Below are 23,503 nucleotides of genomic sequence, written 5' to 3' on the forward strand. Positions count from 1 at the left end.
AAAAATAAAAAAATAGCCTTTCAAAGGAAAAAATGAGATCAGTACTACACTGTTCACCATCAAGTCATTAATCTGACCACACAGTACCTTACAACTACTAATACTCACAGAGAACAAAGTCATAGTTGCACAGTGTTCAGATCATAAACGGTGCTCAATAAATGTTTGTTGAAACAATGAAAACTAAGTAATTAATGAATTCATGTTTTTCATCAGCCTCTTTTGTCCTTAGCTGAGAAGCCAGAGGTACCTGTATGAGAATCCACCCATTTCCAGGACATTCCTGCTTTATTCTCAGACACTAGACAACGTTCGACCCGGAAGAAGAGGGAAGAGAAACAGACTTGATGGTGAGCCAGGAAAGAAAGCCTAGAGAGTAGAGGAGAAGAGAAGCATCCAGCTCAAGTACACTGACAAGTGAGCTTTACAAAACAAATTGAAATACACTGTCTGACACCTTCATTCCTCCAACCAGACACAAAAAGCCATGGCCAACCACAGCTACCCAGCAGGCTTCCTCCTGCTGGGCTTCTCTGAACACCCACACCTGGAAAAGATTCTCTTTGTGGTGGTCTTGTGTTCCTACCTCATCACACTCCTAGGAAACACACTCATCCTCCTGCTGTCCACACTGGACCCCAGGCTCCACTCTCCAATGTACTTCTTCCTCTCCAACCTCTCCTTCTTGGACCTCTGCTTCACCACAACCTGTGTGCCCCAGATGCTGGTCAACCTCTGGGGCCCCACAAAGACCATCAGCTTCCTGGGGTGCTCTGTCCAGCTCTTCATCTTCATGCTTTTGGGGACCACCGAGTGCATCCTCCTGACAGTGATGGCCTTTGACCGCTATGTGGCTGTCTGCCAGCCCCTGCACTATGCCACCATCATCCACCCCCGCCTGTGCTGGCAGCTGGCAGCTGTGGCCTGGGCTATAGGTTTGGCCCAATCCACAGTCCAGACACCCCCCACCCTGCGCCTGCCCTTCTGTCCACATAGGCAGATAGATGACTTTCTATGTGAAGTCCCATCTCTAATTCGACTCTCCTGTGGGGATACCACCTATAATGAGATACAAATGGCTGTTGCCAGTGTCTTTATTGTAGTTGTGCCTCTGGGCCTCATCCTTGTCTCTTATGGTGCTATCGCCAGGGCAGTGCTGAGGATAAACTCTGCAAAGGGACGCAGGAAAGCTTTTGGGACCTGCTCCTCCCACCTCATTGTGGTCACCCTCTTCTACAGCTCAGTCATTGCTGTCTATCTGCAACCTAGAAATCCCTATGCCCAAGAGAGGGGCAAGTTCTTTGGTCTCTTCTATGCAGTGGGAACTCCTACACTCAACCCTCTTGTATACACCCTGAGGAACAAGGAGGTCAAGAGAGCATTCTGGAGGCTGCTGGGGAAGGATGAGGACTCTGGGGAGAGCTGAGGGAGAAATAGCATGCTTTCTAAATTAAAATGAATTTGAGGCTTTATTAAAAAAAAAAAAAAAACTTAATTTACAAGTCCACTTACTCTTTCATATCTATCCAAGCCACAACAGTGGACCTAGTGAGTGATAGGTTATAGCGAGATGGGACTAGTGAAAAGTAGAGAAGCAGAAGAGATTAGGAAGAAGAAACGTGCTAGGTGTTTCTTCCAAAATGAAGCATTCTTACCTGGACTGATCAAGGGGGCAGCTCATTGGGTTCAAGAAATTCAGAAGCAAAAAAATTTATAAAACCCAGGAAGCTCATGAAACTTTTATAAGACTCCAGTGATTTCTCCTTGAGCTGACATAACCAGTAAACAACTGGAAGAGAGAAACCTCTCCAGAGACCTAGCTACGAGCAAGTTACACACCTGAACCCAGTGAGACAACTGACGTGTCCTCATCCATGCTTAAATGAGGCTTTTCAGTGTAAAGCTATGGCTGTCATACATCACTCATGCCCTCTAAGTAGCCACAATGAACTCAATAGATGACCATGTTGGACTTGAATGGAATGATTTATTTGTTCTACCTTTGGTGCCCTATCTAAGAGTTTATTCTCATTTCTCTAGGGAGGAAAAGGAGGGAGAAAAAGGGAGAGAGTTAAAGACAGACATGGACAGACAGAGACAGAGATAGAGGAGGTATTTTTAATTCTCATTCAAAATGTAGTTAATATTTATCTCCTTGTTTGTTTTCTTTTCCACTCAGTTTTTAATTGCCTTCATTTTGTTTATAGATTCCCAATCCTCTGTATTTATTTTTCCTATTTATCTTTACCATTACTCTAGACTTTATTATAGGGTTTTGGGGGGGGGGGGGTTGTTTGTTTTGTTTTTAGTTTTTTCAAGTCAGGGTCTAACTATGTAGCTATGGCTAGCCAGGAACTCACTATGTAGACCAAGCTGGCCTCAAACTTGCATATATTCACCTGCCTTATCTCCCATGTGCTGAGATTAAAGGTATGTGCCACTTTAACACAAATCTGGAGTCTTCTCCACTGTATAACTACAAAAAAGCCAGGGAAGATCCCATTTTTTAAAAAAGAAACAAACAAACAAAAAACCTAACCCAGGGACTTTCCTACTCAAAGACAAGAGCATTCAGAGAATTGGTACTGCTTTTAGAAATGTGAGAAACACTAGAATTTGATCTCTCTCCCTCCCCTTGTCCCTTCTTACGTGGGGTTCTTTCCAGGGTCAAACTTGAGATAGAACTAGTCCCAAGACCCAGATGTCCTCACTGGTGACCTTGGGAAGGAGTTCTTGAGACTGAGATCCTTGCCGGTTGGGAAAGAATCAGAGGGGTACTTTTGTTCTGGGTCATAACTCTTTCTCATCTTGTTTTCTAAACTAAAAAAAGAAAACAGATAAAGTAGCATTTCAATTTCAGGAATTTTGGTGGGTTAAGGAGATGAAACAAGAAGCATGGAAATCCTTGAACCTCCTATCCTACTCTAAGCTGATTGAATATCCCAGAGGAAGTCAACCCACCCAGTAAGTCTTCTCTAGAGAAGAGCCTTCTTCCTCTCCAGGAATAAAGGTTTATGAGGGCAACTGACAGTGCTTTGAAAGTGAATAATGCTCTAGAAATGTAAAGCAAACTCAATATAAAATCTGCTGTGGGGACTAGAGAAATGGCAGATAAGAGCACCGGATGCTCATGCAGAAGGACCCAGGTCCAGTTCCCAGAGCCCACTGCTGGTTTAAAACTGTCTTCAGTTCTAGGGGATTCTGCATCTCTTTTGGCTTCCCTAGGGACCAGGAACTCACATTGTGCATTTACATACATTCAGTCAGTGCTCATAAACATAAAATAAGAACAAATAAATTTCAAACATACACCTAATGAATTAATGTTTCTTTTAAAACCTACAGTGACTTCTTTCTTTATGGTTTATTTTGTTTTTACTTACGTGTATTTGTCTGTGTGTGTATACTCAAGCATGTGCAAGTGCATGCAGAGGCCAAGTCCTCTGCTCTTGCACTGCTCTCACAGAAGAAGAACCAACACCCATATCAGAAGACTCACAAACCCAGGTCCAGGGAATCTGACTCCTCCGGCTTCTGTAAGCACCTGCATGTGCACATACCTAGTTACATATACTCAGAGAGACTTGCATCCCCTGGAGGTAGAATTTCAGGCCACTGTGAGCCACCATGCATGGCTACTAGGATCCAAACCCCAGTCCTTGGCAAGAACAGTAAGTGCCCTTAAGCACTGAGCCATTTCTCCTGGCCTCTGAATTCTTATTAATGGTGGTGCAGTTAGCATTCAGTGGAAGCAGAGGACTTGGGATATACCTTTGCCTAACATGTGTGAGGCTCTTAGTTCAATTCTCAGCACTAGAAGTAAAAAAAAAAAAAGAATTGAGAGATGACTAAGAATGTACTACTCTTGCAGAAGATCCAACACCCTTATTAGAAGGCTCACAACCCAGGTCCAGGGAATCTGACACCTCTGGACTCTATGAGCATCTGCAAACGCACATACTTATTTGCATACACACATATACTTGTATTTTAAAACTTTTTTTTTTTTTTAATTCAGTGGAGACAGAATGGCTGGGTCAGAAGCTTTGGAAAATTCTCTGAAAATCACCAATAAATCTAAACTAAATAAAATGCACCATTTTAAGACACTGGAAATCAGCCAAAAACATGCAATAAATTCTACTTATTCAAAAAAAATTACTGACCCTGAGAAAGAACAGTCTGAGACATATTAGTCTGGAGCTGGTCCCAACAAGCTTCCACATATATTGTGAAACTAGGTTATTCAGGCAGGCCACAGGGATCAGAAGTTCTGGTGAGGATGGAACTGTTTTTATTTGGAGCAGGTAGAAAAAAAGAATTATACATATTTGGAGGTTATTAAAATCAACAACAACTCAGTGGAAACAACTAGGAAATGTCAGCAATGTAGCTGGTTTGAGGTTACAGTGTTGTTTTGATCAAGTACTGATCTAAACAATTAGTCAACTCAGTTTATCTCTGGTGTCTGGAATGGCTAAATACAGAGACCCTTGTGCTGTTTATCTTGCTGAACACCAGACAGAAAATAAAAGCCAATGTAGATTTGTAAGCTGCCTGAACTTGTTACATGCTTGCCCAAGTTACATGTAACCCTGTCAGAAAAGGGTGAAGTCATACAGGTTCTAAGAGTTTAAGCACAAGACCTCCAACCAAGCACTGGCTGACCAAAATTAGCTTCCCTTCCCCTGGGGAAATACATAAGAGGACACCTCAAAAACATAATTTGGGTTTGTCATGGTGGTTCATATCTGTATGAGACTCTGTATCAGAATAAATAATAAATGTTGAGGGTGTGGCCCAGTGATAAATAGAATACATGCTTAGCATATTTTATTATTGGCTCAATTTCCAATAATAAAAATGTAAAATAATGTTTCAAAGTTGAGTTATCCCTACGTAGAGAAATCAACAGCTACACACAGCAAAGAAAACAAATTTCGCAAAATTTGTCCACAAAAGAAATTCAACAAATAAGCCTAAAATATCAGTGGTTGCCATCCATTAGATGAAGACTGATTACAATTGAGAATTGCTGCATATTATCTAAAATATCCAATTTTTAGTGGTGCCTTGTGGCACATACCTGTGATCTCAGCACATGAAAGGCTGGGGCAGGTGGATTGTCTGTAGTTCAAGGCCATCCTGAGTTACCTAGTGAGTACTGGGTCATGCATAGGTACCTAGTAAGAACCTTTCTCAATAAAAAAGTCCAGTTTTAACCCTCCAGATGAAAATATATATATATGAACGGGTGTGATGTTAGACATAAAGGAGGCTGTCAATGGTTTCTGGCAGGTCCCAATGTTGCGGGGGTTGGGGGTGAGGGGAGATGTCAAGTAGTGAATACGTATTTGTTCAAATAAGTAATATTTTTATCCACAGCAGTTATGAGAGAGAGAGAGAGAGAGAGAGAGAGAGAGAGAGAGAGAGAGAGAGAGACAAGTTCGCTCTGCGTGTTCCGGCAAGGTCCCAAGTCATGCTAAGATTAAATCTACCTAACTGAAAGCCAGTAGGTAGAGTGGCCTTGCACCTTCCCAGCCTGCGCTTCCTGGGGCGATGGGCAGGGACCCGACAAACCGGTCTGCGCAGCAGAGTCGAGACGTGAAGAACCTCAGATGCGCTGTGGCGGCTGCTCCTGAGTCCTCGCTGGGGAGTCCTGGGCTGCGGGATTCCAGAGCTCACCCGGAAGACTTCAGGAAAGGATGGCTGCAGGGCGGGCGCCACCCGAGCTGCGCTCAGGGAGAGTAAACCCACGCGACCTTTCCCGGGTAGTGGTCTGGAACCGCAGCCCGCGCGAGGCGCAGCCCCTGTGGCTCGACTTCCAAGGCGAACCACAGCCCTTCCAGACGCTGCTGCCAGGAGCCAGCCTCCGAATCAACAGCTACCGAGGTCACCCTTGGCTCTTCAGGGACGCAAGGACAAACGACAGACTCCTGGTTAACCAAACTGAGTTATTTGTGCCATCTCTCAATGTTGACGGGCGGCCTGCCCTTGCCAACATCACGCTGCCAGTGTACACGCTGAAAGAGCGGTGCCTTCAAGTTGTGCGAAGCCTAGTCAGCCCCGAGAACTACAGAAGACTGGACATTGTCTCGTCACTCTACGAAGATCTGGAAGACCACCCCAACGTGAAGAAAGACCTGGAACGGCTTAGCCAAGAACACATTGAAAATCGGTGATCAGAAAAGGCAGCCAAAGAAAATCACTGAAAAACTCAGCTTCTGACGGTATTGATGAACAAACCAATGGATGTTTTGGTAGACAGAATCAGGAGGTAGAGGAAAGCTAACTTAAAATGCACAAAGCAAACATCACAAAGGGAGTCGTTTTATGGAAAGTATTTTTTCTAATTGTTTAAGGCTTGTCCTTTTCTTAGTCCATTCAGTTTGCAGTACTATTTTGCTTCTGTTTGTAACCAGGATTGACTTTCCACGGCTACTGAAATAATGACGGTAATTTATCTCCACAGAAAGCAGCTATGCTCCTGTTTAGTTCTAGTATTAAAGGTAAATAAATTGTTGCCAGGTCTGTGTCTTTCTTTTCCTTTCCTTTCAGTGAATCCATGGAATTCCATGTGTTTTGTGTTTTTTGGTTTTGTTTTTGTTTGTTTGTTTGTTTTTGTTTTTTCGAGACAGAGTTTGTAGCTTTGGAGGCTGTTCTGGAACTCACTTTGCAGACCAGGCTGTCCTCGAACTCACAGAGATCCACCTGCCTCTGCCTCCCGAGTGCAGGCTTGCGCCACCACCACCCGGCTCCGTGTGTATTTTTATCAGCAGGATTTGAGAACACTTTTCATCTGGCTAGAAAGGGCATCTTCGGGCCAGTTGCCCCTAACTGTGGGTTTGTAGAATATCTTGCAATGTGTTACAGTTAAGTAAATGTATATATCCTTTCTTGTATTCTGGACTTCAGGTCTTTAACGTCATACTTTTTTAAATTTGCGTTGTACTTGTGTGCCCCTTTCCAGCATAACTATTTCTCCACATTGTCATTTCCTTTCACAAACATCAGTGTTGCAGCCCCTCTTGTAACTGATGGGATTTTATCACATTTCCTGGCATTGTCATTGTTTCGGGCACAGCTTGTGCTATAATCAGACTGAAGTGAACGACACAAAATCCTGCACTGGTTCCTGTCCACCCTTCGAGTCATCTACTCTTCGTCCCTTCCTTAAACATTCAACAGGTGACCTGGACTTTTGATTACGTAGCGTTTGAACTATTTTGGTTTTTGGTTTTGTTGTTGTTTTGTTAGGTAGGGTTTTGTGTAGCCAGGCTTACCTGGGACTTGTTATGTAGCTGAGAATAAACTCGAACCACTGATCCTCCTCCCTCTGCCTCTGCCTCCTGCACAAGTGCTGGGATTGCAGTCAAGTCCATGTTCTGCTTGGGCTTTCTACGAATGTATTGTCCTAGCTCTACATAACATGCCTCTAAATATTTAAACTATTTGTTGAAATGTTGCCCTGAGAAACAAATGTGGAGATGGCACATTCCCTGTGCTGATATAAAGGACACCCACATGTCTCTGTGGGGTAGACTGGGGATTTAAAGAGGTCTGGTGTGGTACTAGTTTAACGAGCCCCTTCAATTTCTTTTAACCCCTCTTTCATGGTAATCTCATTAAAACATGTAATTACAGTACCATCTTTTTGTGTTGTACAAAGAAGATTAAAAACAAGTAAAATGACTAATGTTTCATTTGGAGTTTTTTTTTGTTGTTGTTGTTTTCTTTTTTTTAAGATTTATTTATTTATTTATTATGTATACAGTGTTCTGTCTGCATGTATCCCTGCAGGCCAGAAGAGGGCACCAGATCTCATTACGGATGGTTGTGAGGCACCATGTGGTTGCTGCTGGGAATTGAACTCAAGACCTTTGGAAGAGCAAGCAATGCTCTTAACCTCTGAGCCATCTCTCCAGCCCTCATTTGGAGTTTTGATACTGTGTTAAATATATTGTTCTTAAGAGATGGTATTTTTTCCTATTGTTTTTTTTTTCTTTTATTGAAAATAGATTCTGTTCTGATACAATATATCCTGACTATAGTTTCCCTCCCTCTTTTCCTCCCAGTTCTTCCCCCACCTCCCCTCCTGCTTTGGATCCACTCCCTTTCTGTTTCTCATTAGAAAAGTATTTTTTGTTTGTTTGTTTGTTTGTTTTTCGAGACAGGGTTTCTCTGTGTAGCTTTGCGCCTTTCCTGGAACTCACTCTGTAGTCCAGGCTGGCCTCGAACTCACAGAAATCCACCTGCCTCTGCCTCCCGAGTGCTGGGATTAAAGGTGTGCGCCACCACCGCCTGGCTTAGAAAAGTCTTTTAAGATACAACAACCAAACATGACAAAATAAATACAATAAGATGAAGCAGAAACTGTCTTATCAAAGTTGGATACAGCAACCCAACAAGGGGAAAGAGTCTCAAGGGCAAGCACAATGGTCAGAGACCCACTTGTTCTCACAGTCAGGAGTCCCATTAAAAATATAAAGCTAATAGCAATAACAGCACGGGACCTGGTCAGACCCATGAAGGCCTTTGTTTACTATCTCAGTTTCTGCTAAGCTGGTTCAGAGGGCCTTGTTCTGATGTCCTCTGTCTCCTCTGATTCTTACACTCTTTCCACCTTCTTTTGCACAGGATTTTCTGAGCATGGAGAATTCCAACTGAGACACTGTCTCCTCATAATGTCTGGCTGTGGGTCTGCATCTGCTCCCATCTGCTGCTGGAGGAAGTCTCTCTGATGATGACTAGATAAGACACCAATATATAGCAGAGTATAGCAGAATATCATTAGGAATCACTTTATTGATTTTTTTTTGGGGGGGGTGCAGCAGTGCTTGGTTTTATCCCAGGTCTCTGGGCTATCTAGTCTGTAGTTCTTGGTGGCCCAAGAAGCATTGAGTGTGGGTTTCTTCTCATAGAATGGGCCTTAGGTTAAATCAGATATTGGTTGACTTCTCCTACAAGTTCTGTGCCATCATTGCCCTAGCATTTTGTGCATGCCAGATAGATTGTAGGTCAAAGGTTTTGTTGCTGGGTTGGTGTCTATGTTTCTATTTTGGTAGCCTGCAGAGTACCTTCCCTCCCCAAAGAGACTAGAACATGGGGTAAAAGATTCATATAGGCACCAGCTCAACGTCTTCATGTTCAATGAGTCCTGTGGGTGTTGTCCTCAGCAACAGGCTCTGATGTCAGTCTGTGGAGAATAACCTTTTGTCTTGGCAACAGCCTAGGTTATTTGGGAATTTCCATGGGACCCCCTTTGGTCAACAACTCAACTGAACACAACCCAGTCCCACCAATGGAAGCCTTGCCTGGCTACAAGATGGGTCTTGATGTAGATTGATTCTCAACTTTCTGAGGAATCCCCATATTGATTTCCATAGTAGCTGTCAAGTTTACACTCCCACCAGCAATGGAGGAGTGTTCTCCTTGCTCTACATCCTTACCAGCATGAACTATCCCTTGTTTTATTGATCTTAGCCATTCTGACAAGTGTAATATAGAATCTCAAAGTCACTTTGATTTTGCATTTCTATGATGGCTAAGGATGTTGAACATTTAAGTTCTCAGCCATTTGAGATTCCCCTATTGATAATTCTCTGTTTAGATCTGTTTTTCATTTTTTAATTGGATTATTTAATGTTTTAATATCAAGTTTCTTGAGTTCTTTATATATTTTGGGTTGTATATATTAGTCAGATTGGAGTTGGTAAAAATCTTTTCCTATTCTGTAGGCTTCCACTTTGTCCTATTGACAGTGTCCTTTGCCTTACAGAATTTCAGTTTCATGAGGTCTCATTTATTAATTGTTGATCTTGGTGTCTGGGAGACTGGTGTTATGTTCAGGAAGCTGTCTTATAGCTAGAGTTTTTCTGGTCCTGCCTGGCCCACGGTCAGGACAAATCTCTCTCACCCACCAATCTCACAGCCACTTAGACCCAACCAAGTAAACACACAGAGACTTATATTGCTTACAAACTATATGGCTGTGGAAGGCTTCTAGCTATCTAGTTCTTATATTTTAATTTTTTTAATTAACCCATTTCTATTAATCTATTAGTTGCCACATGGCTTGTGGCTTACCAGTATTTTTACATGTTGCTTGTCATGGCAGCAGCTGGCAGCATCTCTCTGCCCCAGCCTTCCACTTCCCAGAATTCTCTTTTCTGCTTGTCTCACCTATTCTTCCTGCCTGGCTACTGGCCAATCAGTGTTTTATTTATTAACCAATCAGAGCAACACATTTAACATACAAAACATCCCACAGTACTTCCCTTTTTCTTTTTTTTTAAAAAAAAGGAAGATTTTAACTTTCACATAGTAAAATTACATGTAACAAAACCATTATCAAGCAAGAATTACAGTTACAATATCTAGTATATTTATAATAACTAGTCTATTTGTATTTGGCAAAATTAAAGAAGCTATCCTATCTATCTTGTATTTGTGAGTCTAAGTTTTCATATCTAACTTATCTTTTATTATAACTAAGGAAAATTATAACTAGTTTTCAACTACATCAAAGACACCAGAAGGATATACTATTACCTGAGAAATTGGAGAAGGATGCAAGCAACTTTCGGGAGTCTTGCAGGGTACACAGAGACAGCTGGCAACCTGGACAGTCACCTAATGTTCCTTTGTAAAGTTGGGGCATCTATCTTCAGCCCTCAGACCTAAAGTCTCTCAGTCATTTCTCTCTGTATCCTGTAGAATGTCTGGCAGTTTCCTCTGCAAAGCAGGAACCTGAAGGACCATTTCACCAAGCAAAGTTCAGTGATCAGCTTTCTATGGGTCCTGCATGTCCAGTTGATCAAGCAGTCCAGGCAAGAATAGTTTCTTGCCCAAATGGCTATTTTTGCCAAGATAAAGATAAACTCCATATGAAGTATCTTCAATGCCCATCCTCCTCTCTGAAGTAAATTGGTGCTGCCAGGAGCAGACATGTCTCATTGTCCAGAAAGCCTAAATTTTTAAAACATTTTAAATGCCATATTTTGTAGGTCTTTGATGTGTTTGAAGATTACCTAACTAATTGAATTATATCTATGCATACCTAGAAAACAACATGACTGTAAGTTTGAATATCATAGAAGACTAATTATTAATATGTATTTCTTAATTATCCATTATAATCTAAATGGGTTACATAAACATAATACCTCAATCAAGAGTAGAAATAAATATTCAGTATAACAAAATTAAGTTTAAACTTGTATCAATAAACTAAAATCTATACCAGTGTAAAACATTTCAAACAAGTTGTTGCTCTTAAAAGTAGGTTCATTAATCTACCCTTTCATCCTATCATATCTAAACTATCCCCTTTTCTTCTTTAGAAAGAGATTGCATTTATAATCAACCTGTTTTAAAGAAAAATATTGGTCTTTCTCTGTCCCACACCAGAGGGCTCTTCTGATTTGGGACACAAGAATCTCTTAACCTTTTCTTTTAGCAATGTGAATGGGTTTAGAGAAGGATTGAGCCAATTCCATCTCCAAAGCCTGCTTGGTATATTTGGGAATTTGGGCATAGCTTCTCTTACTACTTCCTGCTGGAGGGGGGCACTGTATCTTATGGGGACACAAAGAAAATTTTAGGATTATGGAGTAGTCTGTGAGGGTGTATCGTCTGAGCTGTTGCCTTGAAACCGTTCTGGATGTTTGATCATCTGGGCCATGGTGTCATTGGTGACCTTTCAGGGGGTCTTGGTTGGTCAAACCTGATGTATCTTAATCTGGAACAAATCCATAGCCTCTGGCTTTCTATGGAAACAAAAGCAGAGCCTCCTTTCCAAAGCAACATATCCTTACATCCAAGTTTTGAAGTCAAGGTACCTTTAAAATATACGTATTGGTTTAATTCAACAGCTTTTACCATCAAATGTTTTTCTGCAGTTAAAAGTCCCAAAGATGCCAGGCAGTGGTAGCATATACCTTTAATCCCAGCACTTGGGAGGCAGAGCCAGGCAGTTCTCTGTGAGTTCGAGGCCAGCCTGGTCTACCTAGTGAGTTCCAGGAAAGGCACAAAAGCTACACAGAGAAACCCTGTCTCGAAAAACAAAACAAAACAAAACAAAAAAAATCCCAAAGACAACACAATCCAGATTCTCTGTGTAAAATCCCTCTTTACATGTCTTATTTTTTATACTACCTTTACTCTTTAAAGACTTTAATTTTTTAAACTATGTATTTCTTTACGTAACTGTATATATTCTTTTTTCTCTCTCTTCCAAGCCTACATACATTTTTACATACATTGTAAAGCATTTAAAGTCTTGTTTCATCTGAATCTGCCTTATTGTGTAACTATTGTTTTAAACTGCAGCATTTGTAAGACCAAAATGGCCACTGTGGCTGGTGGCTCCGCCCACCTCAGCTTCCCAACATGGCAGTGGTACAGTTTACTGCCAGCTCTGGGTGTGGAGCCATGTGTACCATCAACTATCAGAAGCAGTAGCAGTGGGTCTATGCTTTTATCAAGGCAGCATGTAGCCCAGAAACCTCTTTTTTTTTTTTTCTTTTTTTTTTTAACTAGCAAAAACTATATCCAACACACAGCATAGTGCGCAGCTTGGAGATACCTCTGTGTAACATAATGTAGGTCAAACCCATATGCACGCCACAAACCCACCATAGACTAGCTCAAACCCACAGGCTGCTGATAACTTGAGAGAGACAACTAGGCAGCTCCAGAGAAGAAACAGCTGTATTAGAATATTCAGGCCCTGCTGTGGTGGGATAGTTAGGCTCAGGGAGAGATACTGGCCAGGTTGTTGATGATTGTGTTTTTGTGCTGGCTTTTCAGCATCTGGGTTTGGGATGATTAAAGATCTAGGTGCTGATTTCTGGATTTGTCTTTGTTGGGTGAGTGTTTTGTTCCTTGGATTCTGTTTCTTCTCTGGATTTTCAGAGTGGGAAGGCTGCATGTTGCCTGTTTTCCTAGGCTGTTCAGCTGGTATATTCCCAGGGAAGGCCTACTAGTGTTGGAGGCTAGGTAACTGGGATGAGTTGGGGGAAGGAAGGTTGGAGGAGAAGGTTTTTATGATTCCTTGGGGATAGAGGTCAGAGGAAAGGGAGACCATAGCAGGTTTCCATCTACAGAATGAGGATGAGACAGTGGAGGGGACTTGGGGGTTACTGGATCTCAGGAACAGTAGAAGAGGTGTGGGTCTGCCTTCAGCCTACTCCTTGCCCTGAGAAAGGCATCCCTTGGGTTAGCAGGAGATGCCTGTATCTGAGATACAGCAACAAGTGCAAAGATAAAGGTTAGGAGGGGATGCTTTGTGTGACCCACAGGAGATGTGGGTGGGGGTGAGGGAAGGATGCAGTTGGTGTTCTGTTGCAGTGCTAGGGACTAGAGTGCGGATTGGGTATAGGGGAAGAGAGAGACAGGAAAAAGTCTATGGGTAGCCTACCTACCTGGTTTTCTGGCAGGCATGACCTGTGTCAAGTTTTTATTTTTAAAATGATCATTAATGCATTAAATAGTGACTCAGGTGAATGAAAAGAGAAAGGTGGTAGAGGGATAAAGAAAAAGAAGGGAGAAGAGAAAATAAAAGAGACTGACCATGGAGAAAACAAGAAAGAAAAATAAGGGAAGTCCAAGTAGGAATTATTGAATTGAAAAATATAATAAATAAGATTTAAAAATTATCCAGAGAGATTCAGCAGATAATTAGAACTGGCAAATGAAAGAATCACCATACTTGAAGGTAGATCAAAATTATACAAAATATACATTATAGTAATGGAGCCAACTGTTATGTTTTTCTAGAATTTTGCAAACCAGCTATTAAAAAGGACCTTGACTAAAAGTCAAGTTTGACAATTCTAGCTATGACAAATAGTTTCAAAGTCCTGTGAAAATTTCCTCATGTGGCAAATAATGCAGATGTGGCCATTGTCATCTCTACTAACAGAGAAGGAATGGTGACCTTGTCATTTATTCCAGTAATGGCTATAGTTGGCACACTTTCTCCAGAGAGTCTCCTGCCCCTCCACCACAATTACTAGCTAATTGTCTGTGGGCTGTGGAACCCTTGGGTCTCAGCTGAGTTAATGAGATATTTCTCTCCATAGGACAGGAGTTCTGGGAACCCTCTCTCCACCACATACAGTGTCAGGCTTTCCACTACCAGGACCACTAAAACAGATGCTAACTTCTCTACAGACTGTTTGCCAAAACTTTGCTAGTTAAGAGCTGCCTCTACCCCATTTGGCCTCATTTACCCCATAGAAAAGGCAGCAGGCTGTGGTTGGTGAACAGTCAGTTCATTTGTGTTTACACATGAACTCTGGTGCTTACCACTATACTGTGCTAGCCTAGTGGTTTAAGCTTTCTTTGTTAACTTTTTTATGTAAAAAGAAAGATACTAATACATAGAGTTGTAAGAGGCAATCAGAGGTGTGTAGATAAATGCTTAACAGCTTGACTGGAGGAATGCACAGCCCTTATTTACAATGTTTGCTCTGTTTACACAGTATAAATGCTCCCGGCATGGATGATTTTAGGTGATTATAATTTAAAAGCTATCTCATAAAATCTGAGAATTTAAGTATCAAATAAGTTAGTTCTAACAAATCACATGAGTGTCTAATCAAAAAAAGAGCCTGGCCATAAAGCTTAGCAGTTCTTATTACAACCAGAGATCTAGTTGCCCTTTCAGAGACCATCATTCTTCCTTACTTCAAGTTTTCTTCTTGATGTCCATGCAGAGACTAAGCACCAATTAAGAATTTCATCATGGGCAATTGCTGACAACTAGAGCAGAACTTCTTTGGATGAGGGTAAGTAGAATATTTGCTGTTCTCTCATGTAATACTGGTTTCCATGTGTCCTCAACAATAGAGCCCCAGAAGGGAAGTTTAAAGTGGTGAGGGGCTTTTATCTGCTTGCTTTTGGGGTCCTATTACTTGGGGCATTGATTTTAGCTTTTGAGGTAAGTGTACCCCAGGCTGGTCCCAGATAAAATCTACCCACTGCTGCCTCTTGGTTGCCAAGATGACAGGCATTAGGTACTGAAAAACAGGGTGAGTTTAATTAGCCTCATTAAATCACACTAATCTGATGGCCTCGTGCCCTCATATTTTGGGTAGAAAAATGCCACAGTCTATCATAGCTCTGCACTAGGTATTTTCCTCTGTATTCCTCCAGGTATGAGGGAACTTCTCTAGAATTCTCTTAGTCCCAACATTTTTTGAGTGGGTGATCTGAGAAACCTTACTTGCCCCGAGAGAGTTTGCTGTAAAAATTCATGGTAAAATTGATAAGATCTTTGCAGGGTTGCTATGGAAACCAGATGTTCAGGCAGTTGTTTGCCATACTTGGCACAAGTGACACACTCCATTTTTTAAAGTGATAATAGCAAAAGCAGGAAACGATTACCAGACCTTCATCAACCCCTGCAGGTGACCAGCCTTCACCAATCCTGACAATCTGGATTCAATCCCATGGATCCTCGTGATAGATGTAAACCAATTCCCACAAATTGTCCTCTTACCTCCACACATATGCTGTCACACACAAAAAAATAAATAAATACATGCAATACATCTTAATAAGACTTCTTTATTTTATATCACACATATGATTATTTTTGAATGCATGTGCATATGTTCACTACATGGCTTGGTAACTGCAGAGATCAGAAGAAGATCTTCTGGAGGAGTTATGGAATTGTTACCCGTGTGGGTGCTGGGAACTGACATATGGTCCGCTGCAAAAAAACAAGTGCCCTTAACAACTGAGCTATCTCTCCAGCCCCTGTGCAACATATTTTTAAAGAAACAAAAGTTATGATAAGACAGGAAGTTATTCATGTAAAGTTGAGAATGGTAGTTTCATCTTTGAGAATGGAAAATGAGAAGTCTGGGGGGGGGGGCACACAGGCCCTCTAAGATACCTGGAATGTCAGTTTACAACCTTAACCTGGCTATTGGATTCCTTATTGTTTATACTGTAAAGATTTGCTTTGTTTATACTTTGATTTGAATATAAACTAATAATAATGAAAAATATTCTGTAGAAGCAAAAAACAAGGGGGTAAGAAATAAAACCAGAAGGTTCTGGAAATAACGATGGGCCAGTGAGTGAAGCCCTGTACCTGAGTGTTCTTCCATCTTAGAACACGTCTGGCGGGGGCCCCACTTACCCCTTGCTACCCTGTCATCTGCCAGGCTAGAGAACCCTGTGTCCTCAGTTCAGCTTCCAGCGGGCCGCAACCTCCCTCATCTGTCACTGAGCTGGCCTGCTATGCTCAAATATTTCCGGTCACTTCACTGATAGAGTTTTCTTGGATGAAATTTTCCCCAAGTTTGCCCTTTACTTTATTAATTCTGTACTTTCAATCACCTCATAGACCTGCATGATTGGAATTTATATCTAAGTCTTTTGATAATGCAACTGTGAGCCACAGTAATTTTAACAAGCCACTCTTGCCTCCTGACTGTTAACTTTTCATGAGGACTGAGTGATTGGAACAAGGCTACTTCCTATCCAGGGCAGCTGTTTAGTAATAAATTGTAAAGAAGCCAAGACAGCTGAAATGATCTGCTATGTATGAATGGAGTCTCCTAAAAGGAAAGAAAACTTCTCACATACATAACACATTCTGAGCCAGATTTGGTGGCTCATACTTACAGTTCCAGCATGCCAGAAGCTGATACAGGAAGATTGCCTAGAGGCACTAGCCAGCCTATACTTCAAACCTTATTTCAAACAAACAGACAGAGTCATTCTGTCTCTGATAAGCTGTCTTACAAAATAAGAAGCAGAAAATATATGAAATATATTTCTAGTTATGCCAATAAGTATTCACCAACTCAACACAGAAATGGTAAAATTTACAGAGATATAACCTGAAAAGTCATTCAAAATAATTGGTTTGAATTTATTTTGCTTCTTTATTTACTTATTTATTTGTAAACTGCAAGCCTAAACTGCAATTCATGCTTGGCAGTTTTCTCCCTCAGAGGTACATCCATACCCCTAAAACATAGTATGTAGCTAATTCCTCCAAGAGATGGTAGGCATGAGATAGCACAGAGTAAAAACAGAAAAGCACTGAAAATATAGGGCACCCAACACCTTTCTCCTGAATGAGTGAATGAGTTGATTAACCAGTCAGACATCAGCATTCTCCTCCCTTAACCAGGAAGCCAGAGGACCAGTGTGAGGATCTACCCAGCCTCCTTCACATTCTTGGTTTCTTCATAGCCACTAGACAACAGTTGACCAAGAGAAACAGGCAAGGGCAAGGACCTGCTTGGTGATGAGCCTGGAAAGTGAGCTTGGGAGAGCAGAGAAAGAAGAAAAATGTCCATCTGGCATGTCCTGACTATGTCCTGAGAAGCACATACAGTGAGTTTCATGAGGCCCCTGATATCACACTAATCTGACAGCTTCATATCACCAACCAGACACAAAAGGCCATGGTCAATCACAGCTACCCAGCAGGCTTCCTCCTGCTGGGCTTCTCTGAACACCCACACCTGGAAAAGATTCTCTTTGTGGTGGTCTTGTGTTCCTACCTCATCACACTCCTAGGAAACACACTCATCCTCCTGCTGTCCACACTGGACCCCAGGCTCCACTCTCCAATGTACTTCTTCCTCTCCAACCTCTCCTTCTTGGACCTCTGCTTCACCACAACCTGTGTGCCCCAGATGCTGGTCAACCTCTGGGGCCCCACAAAGACCATCAGCTTCCTGGGGTGCTCTGTCCAGCTCTTCATCTTCATGCTTTTGGGGACCACCGAGTGCATCCTCCTGACAGTGATGGCCTTTGACCGCTATGTGGCTGTCTGCCAGCCCCTGCACTATGCCACCATCATCCACCCCCGCCTGTGCTGGCAGCTGGCAGCTGTGGCCTGGGCTATAGGTTTGGCCCAATCCATAGTTCAGATACCCCCCACCCTGCGCCTGCCCTTCTGTCCCCACAGACAGATAGATGACTTTCTATGTGAAGTCCCATCTCTAATTCGACTCTCCTGTGGGGACACTACTTTTAATGAGATTCAGTTGGCAGTTGCTGGTGTCATCTTTCTGCTTGTGCCTCTGAGTCTCATCCTTGTCTCTTATGGTGCTATCGCCAGGGCAGTGCTGAGGACTAACTCTTCAAAAGGGCGCAGGAAAGCCTTTGGGACCTGCTCCTCCCACCTCATTGTGGTCACCCTCTTCTACAGCTCAGTCATTACTGTTTATCTGCAACCTAAAAATCCCTATGCCCAAGAGAGGGGCAAGTTCTTTGGTCTCTTCTATGCTGTGGGAACTCCTACACTCAACCCTCTTGTATACACCCTGAGGAACAAGGAGGTCAAGAGAGCATTCTGGAGGCTGCTGGGGAAAGATGGGGACTCTGGGGAGAGCTGAGGGAGAAATACTTGTGTGCTTTCTGAATTATAAAGAGTTTCTTCATGATATGTAGGTTGTATTTATATATTTGTGCATATATATTATGTAACAATAACAATAACAGGAAAAGAAACTATCAACTTGAGAGGGGGTAGATGTGTGAGGAGTTGGAGAGTGAGAACCTGGGAGGAGCTAGAGGTAGAAAACGGAGGGGGAAAGTGATATAATTCTATTTCAATGAAAAATATATTTTTGAAAAAAGAACTAAAATGTTCAGCTTCTGAGGCCACACACCTGAGCCACTGTAGTGGGACAGCGCGACTGTGGAGGGAGGGAGGGAGGGAAAGCAAGAACATACGCACTTCCTTTATAGATCTTAAGTTCAAGCACTATCAACTCTTGGTATTTCTCCTCTTTTCCACTGTATTTTATTGCCTTTGTTTCTACATCCTCAAACTCTGCCTTGGTTGTTTCTTGATATATCTTTTCTCACCAGCTATTATATCTGTATATCTGCATGTGCCGTGTAAGCAAAGGCTTAGGGCATAACAAACCTGAAACTTGGAAAGATGTCCTTTGATCATCTTACAATGTGAAAGAATGTGATAATCTAGTGACATCTTAAGTCTCTGCCTATCATCTACATTTCTGTCTATCTATCTGTCTATCTATCATTATCTATCATCTATCTTTGCACCTTGGAGTCATGAGACTTTTCCTTGTGGCCTCCCAGCTTCTGGCAGAGCATGAGGCTTTCTGCCTCAGAATATTAGGGTATAGCAACAGGACATGAGATCTGCAACTAGAAACTGTGTCTTCACTGATGGAGGCTGTGACTTGAGTGTGAGATGCCCCCATAAGCTCATGTGTTTGATCATTTGGTCCACAGGTAATGGGACTCTTTTGGAATGTTGTGGAACCTTCAGGAATTGGTGCCTGGCTGGAGGAAGTGGGTCACTGAGGCAGGCCTTGAGGTTTTAGCGCTTAGATTCAGTTGCATCCACCCTCTGCTTCCTGACTGTGAATCCAATGTTGCTCATTTCCCTGCTTCTGTGCTTTTCCACCATGATGGACTACATCCCCTCAATCTATGAGCCAAAAAAACCCTCACCCCTTATACTGATTCTTGTCAGGATTTTGGTCCTAGCAACAACAAAATTCGCTTAAACTGAAAGAAGATTGACAGATTGAGAAAATGGAGGAACATGGAAAAGAAAGTAGCTCCTACCTCAGAATCTTGTTTAAGCCTTTGTCAGCTGAGAATCCAGAAGTGGAGCACAGTTAACGCTTGTTCTGAAGGCTGCCTACATAAAGGCACCATTCTTTTATATAGAGAAGTTTCCAATAATGAATCAAGTTAAAATAATGAATCATGACTTAAGCACATACTACTTTCAGGAATGACCTCTTTCCTTTCCCAACTATAAACTTGCAATTTTCTTTTCTTCTTTTTTTTTCCTTTGGTTTTTCAAGTCAGGGTTTCTCTGTAGCTTTGCGCCTTTCCTGGAACTCACTTGGTAGCCCAGGCTGGCCTCGAACTCACAGAGATCCGCCTGCCTCTGCCTCCCAAGTGCTGGGATTAAAGGCGTGTGCCCAGCTACCCTGCAGTTTCCTAAGACTCACACAAGAACCTCCAGTTATCATAAAAGACACATCTTAGGCTCCTATACAACCCTCTTCACCTGTGGTTTCATCTGATCAGGTTGTATTCCTACCCAAGACACCTCAGGAGCTACTGTATAATCTCATTGACCAAATGCTGGTGGCCATTTCAGAGGAGCAGCAGGTGGCAATTGAAGTTCAAGGTGTCAGCCCACCAGGAGGAAAATCCCTGATGGGTAAATCTCGGACAGACAAAAAGCCCCAAGACCACAGACTCCAGAATGTCTTTTGCTTCTGCTGTGCCTTTATATGTTTGCTGCTGCCACCTTCCTCTGGTGTCTGGCATGGTGTGAATGGGTGTGGGGAGATCCCTACTGCCTGTAATATAGTGTGTTTATAGCATGGAAACATCATGTTCTACTGGGCATTTTTACCTGTGGATTATTATGAAGAGGATTTCTTCCTAAGCTGTACTGTCTAATTGATAATAATAATGTTAGTTTATAGAATTTTGATGACAAAAATAAAACAATGGAGTGTCACACAGCTAGAACACATGAGTTTCTATTGAGGAGTCACATAGACTGTGGCTTAGGATAATGATTAAGAAAAACAATTGAGTCCCAGTAGCCCAGCTAGTTAAATTCTTTTAATCTTAATGTTGGGAGATGTGTTCACCAGTCTCAGAGTGCATCATAGCTGAAACACAGCTTTGAAAATAACAAAGTTAGACTAAGATGTTTTTGTCAAATAGCTTTGAGGTGAAAAACTCAAAAAAGCAATCTAAAGTTTTAGAAAGGCACATAGTTGAATAAAGAACTCATTAAGGTCAGGGAAAAAGAACAAAGCAGCCCAGTTATCACTAGCTGATGTGCTTTTCTTGTTAGGGTTGGCTGATGTCCGAAGGTGATGATTAATTCCTTGTACCCATTTCTGCCCTCAGCTTCCTAATATAGAACTATTGATGAGTGGGTATGCACCCTAAAGATTTAAAGTAGAGCTGACTGATTCTTTTTCATATATAAAGGTTTAGATTTGTGATTCCTTTAAGATTCCTTATAAGATTACCTTCCAAGATAAATAATAAACTGCCTGCTGTTAAGGTGCGTTCATATGTAATGAGACTGAGAAGGAAGAAGAGACATTGTCTTCGTGTCTGGTGAGGGGCCCATGCTCCTGTAAATAACCCCTCACCTACATTACTGTAAGCAAACCTAGTATAACTCACTGGGTTACACACAAAAAAAAGGACATGAAAATAGAAGGGGAAAGAGAACAATGGGAGGAGAAGTGGGACAAGAAAAGGTAATAGAGGATGAATATGATTGAAAATACATTGCACACATATGTGAACATGTTATACTGGAACTCAATGTACTAACTAATACATGATAATAAAAAGTATGTTTAAACCTAAGTACTTCATTTATGTAAACTGTACCTGAATTTTGACAGAGAGATAAGAAATAAAATACAATATTTGTATATTGAAAAGGTTGAAACAAGACTTAAGAGAAATAAATGGAACACGCGAGAGGATACCATAGATAAAATAATGCCATTATGCCCCCTAGTGACAAAAGGAGAGTGTGACATTTTCAACATGGAATATGCTAATGGAATGCTGACCTCGATCCTCTCTGTTCTTAAACATCATTATCAACAGTGGCTAATTAATCATCAGTGGGCAGAGGCCCCAGAGTCCTGGCAGAACTAATGAGCACGTGTCCCTATGGGATGGGAGTCCAGGGATCCCTCCTTTCTTTCTCCACTGCTAGCGAAAGAAAAGGTAACTTTTTTACTTCGGCAGAATATTGGTGGTAAGATGCAGTGAGTGACTGATCCAGGAAGCAGTCTCCTTTGGTTCAAGTCTCAGCTCAGATTATATTGTCCTGACTAAATTACTTAACCTGTCTGTTTCCATCTCTTCACTGGAAATCAAAGGCAAAACACATTAGTCATATCCAGGTAATACCATTGCTGCAAAGTATTTTGGGAAGTTCAGAATGGCATTCCCATCCACACTACTGCTGAGACCTAATGCAAGTGCTTTCAAAGGAGCATAAGCCATCAATTTGCTCTCAGTTTTCATGCTGTGAAGTGAAGGCTTCATTCAGACCAGCTCTTCATCATAGGGAAGCCTTGGCTGCCAAGGGGTGAGAAGATTCTGACCTAACCATGGTAAGTCCTGAGATTTTTTTCTTCTCCTACAGTCCATCAAAATCTCCCATGTCTTTAAGAATGGAGGCACCTCTGGCACACATTGTATTGTCCTGAACAAATTATTTAACCTCTCTGTGTTTCTCTTCATCTGTAAACAAAGGTAGAATACAGTCATTGTATCTGAGTTAGTTACACAATTGATGCAGAATGCTTGAGTACCTGATAGGAAGTCAAACAGAGTTCAGAATCCAGGCCTGGCCTAATTGACTTTGTAGTGTTGGGCAAGTTGGTTGGGCAATGCTCTAGACTATAAAGGGTGAATAATGCTAATGATTATTCTAGAAATATCGCATGGGGCCAGATATGCAGAAAGCTCTCAGCAGATGGTAACAGAGTTGTGATGTGGACACCATCAAGAGCAGATAGGGCAAGCCATTCCCTGTACCTTTTAGTGCATGGCTAGGTCTTTAGTGATCAGTAAAGAAAAAGAACATTCATGAAAATGGAAATAACTGGAAGACTGTCAAGTAATACTTGAGTTTTGGGGGTATCTCAGAATTAGATCAGGTAAAAGGTGTAATGTTTTGAAACACAACACGCACACGCGTGCACACAGACACAGACACACACACACACACACACACACACACACACACACACACACACACACAACAAAAACAAAAAAAAAAAACACCAGACAGACAGTCAAAGGATGATGGACATTGATGCTGAACATTGAAGGGCTTGAAAATAATAAACACAAAATGATCAGTAGAGTTGTTGTGGGATATCTTTCTGTATGCTGTGAATGTATGTTGCACTCGTTGGTTGATAAATAAAGCTGTTTGGCCAATGGCAATGCAGAAGAAGGTTGGGCAGTACATTCAAACTGAAGACAGACATGAAGAAGGGTGGAGTCAGGCAGAAGCTGAGAGCCACCACCAGGAGAAGCAAGGTGTGAGAGAACAGGTAATGCCATGAAGCCACGTGACAAAACATAGATTAATAGAAATGGGTTGAATTAAGTTATAATAACTAGTTAATAATGAGCCTGAGCCATAAGCCATACAGTTGTAATTAATATAAGCCTCTGTGTGGTTTACTTGGTACCACCACGGGACTGGGCAGGACAGGGTGGGACAAGGAAAACTTCCAGCCACAGAAAGTAAGAAAGCCAGGGGTGCAGGAAGGCTATTGAAGAGTTCACAGCTGAAGAAGAGCTGCTTTTTAGTAAACCAAGAATGCAGTGCTATAAAACAACATCAGAGAACTTATAAATAATCCAATAAGAGCTATTGCCTCTTTAGAGGTAGGAAGTGAGTGCGATCAGGAGAGGCATGCAAAGGGCTTTTAAGACTTAAACAGCCTTTTGCCGAAATTAT

General features: G+C 41.8%; 3 protein-coding genes across 3 annotated transcripts; all 3 read left to right on the forward strand.

The window, feature by feature from the left end:
- The first annotated feature begins 487 nt into the window (after nt 1-487).
- On the forward strand, nt 488-1,426 carry LOC118576009 (olfactory receptor 2H2-like). The gene has a single exon (XM_036176390.1). The coding sequence runs from the start codon at nt 488-490 to the stop codon at nt 1,424-1,426; it is 939 nt and encodes a 312-aa protein (XP_036032283.1).
- A 4,133-nt stretch (nt 1,427-5,559) lies between these two features.
- LOC118575933 (von Hippel-Lindau disease tumor suppressor-like) lies at nt 5,560-6,182 on the forward strand. Its single transcript, XM_036176285.1, has 2 exons — nt 5,560-5,625; nt 5,679-6,182. Exons 1-2 carry the CDS (start codon nt 5,560-5,562, stop codon nt 6,180-6,182), a joined length of 570 nt encoding a protein of 189 aa, XP_036032178.1.
- An 11,253-nt stretch (nt 6,183-17,435) lies between these two features.
- Nucleotides 17,436-18,374, forward strand: LOC118576047 (olfactory receptor 2H2-like). The gene has a single exon (XM_036176457.1). It carries the CDS (start codon nt 17,436-17,438, stop codon nt 18,372-18,374), a length of 939 nt encoding a protein of 312 aa, XP_036032350.1.
- Nucleotides 18,375-23,503: the final 5,129 nt, after the last annotated feature.

This window comes from Onychomys torridus, unplaced genomic scaffold, assembly GCF_903995425.1.
Source record: "Onychomys torridus unplaced genomic scaffold, mOncTor1.1, whole genome shotgun sequence".
Classification (NCBI taxonomy): domain Eukaryota; kingdom Metazoa; phylum Chordata; class Mammalia; order Rodentia; family Cricetidae; genus Onychomys; species Onychomys torridus.

Bases quoted from the DNA above. Each gene is read 5' to 3' on its own strand.
- LOC118576009 (XM_036176390.1), top strand. From the start codon at position 488: ATGGCCAACCACAGCTACCCAGCAGGCTTCCTCCTGCTGGGCTTCTCT.
- LOC118575933 (XM_036176285.1), top strand. From the start codon at position 5,560: ATGGGCAGGGACCCGACAAACCGGTCTGCGCAGCAGAGTCGAGACGTG. The intron at 5,626-5,678 runs GTGGCGGCTGCT...GCGGGATTCCAG, and splicing joins TGAAGAACCTCAGATGCGCT to AGCTCACCCGGAAGACTTCA.
- LOC118576047 (XM_036176457.1), top strand. From the start codon at position 17,436: ATGGTCAATCACAGCTACCCAGCAGGCTTCCTCCTGCTGGGCTTCTCT.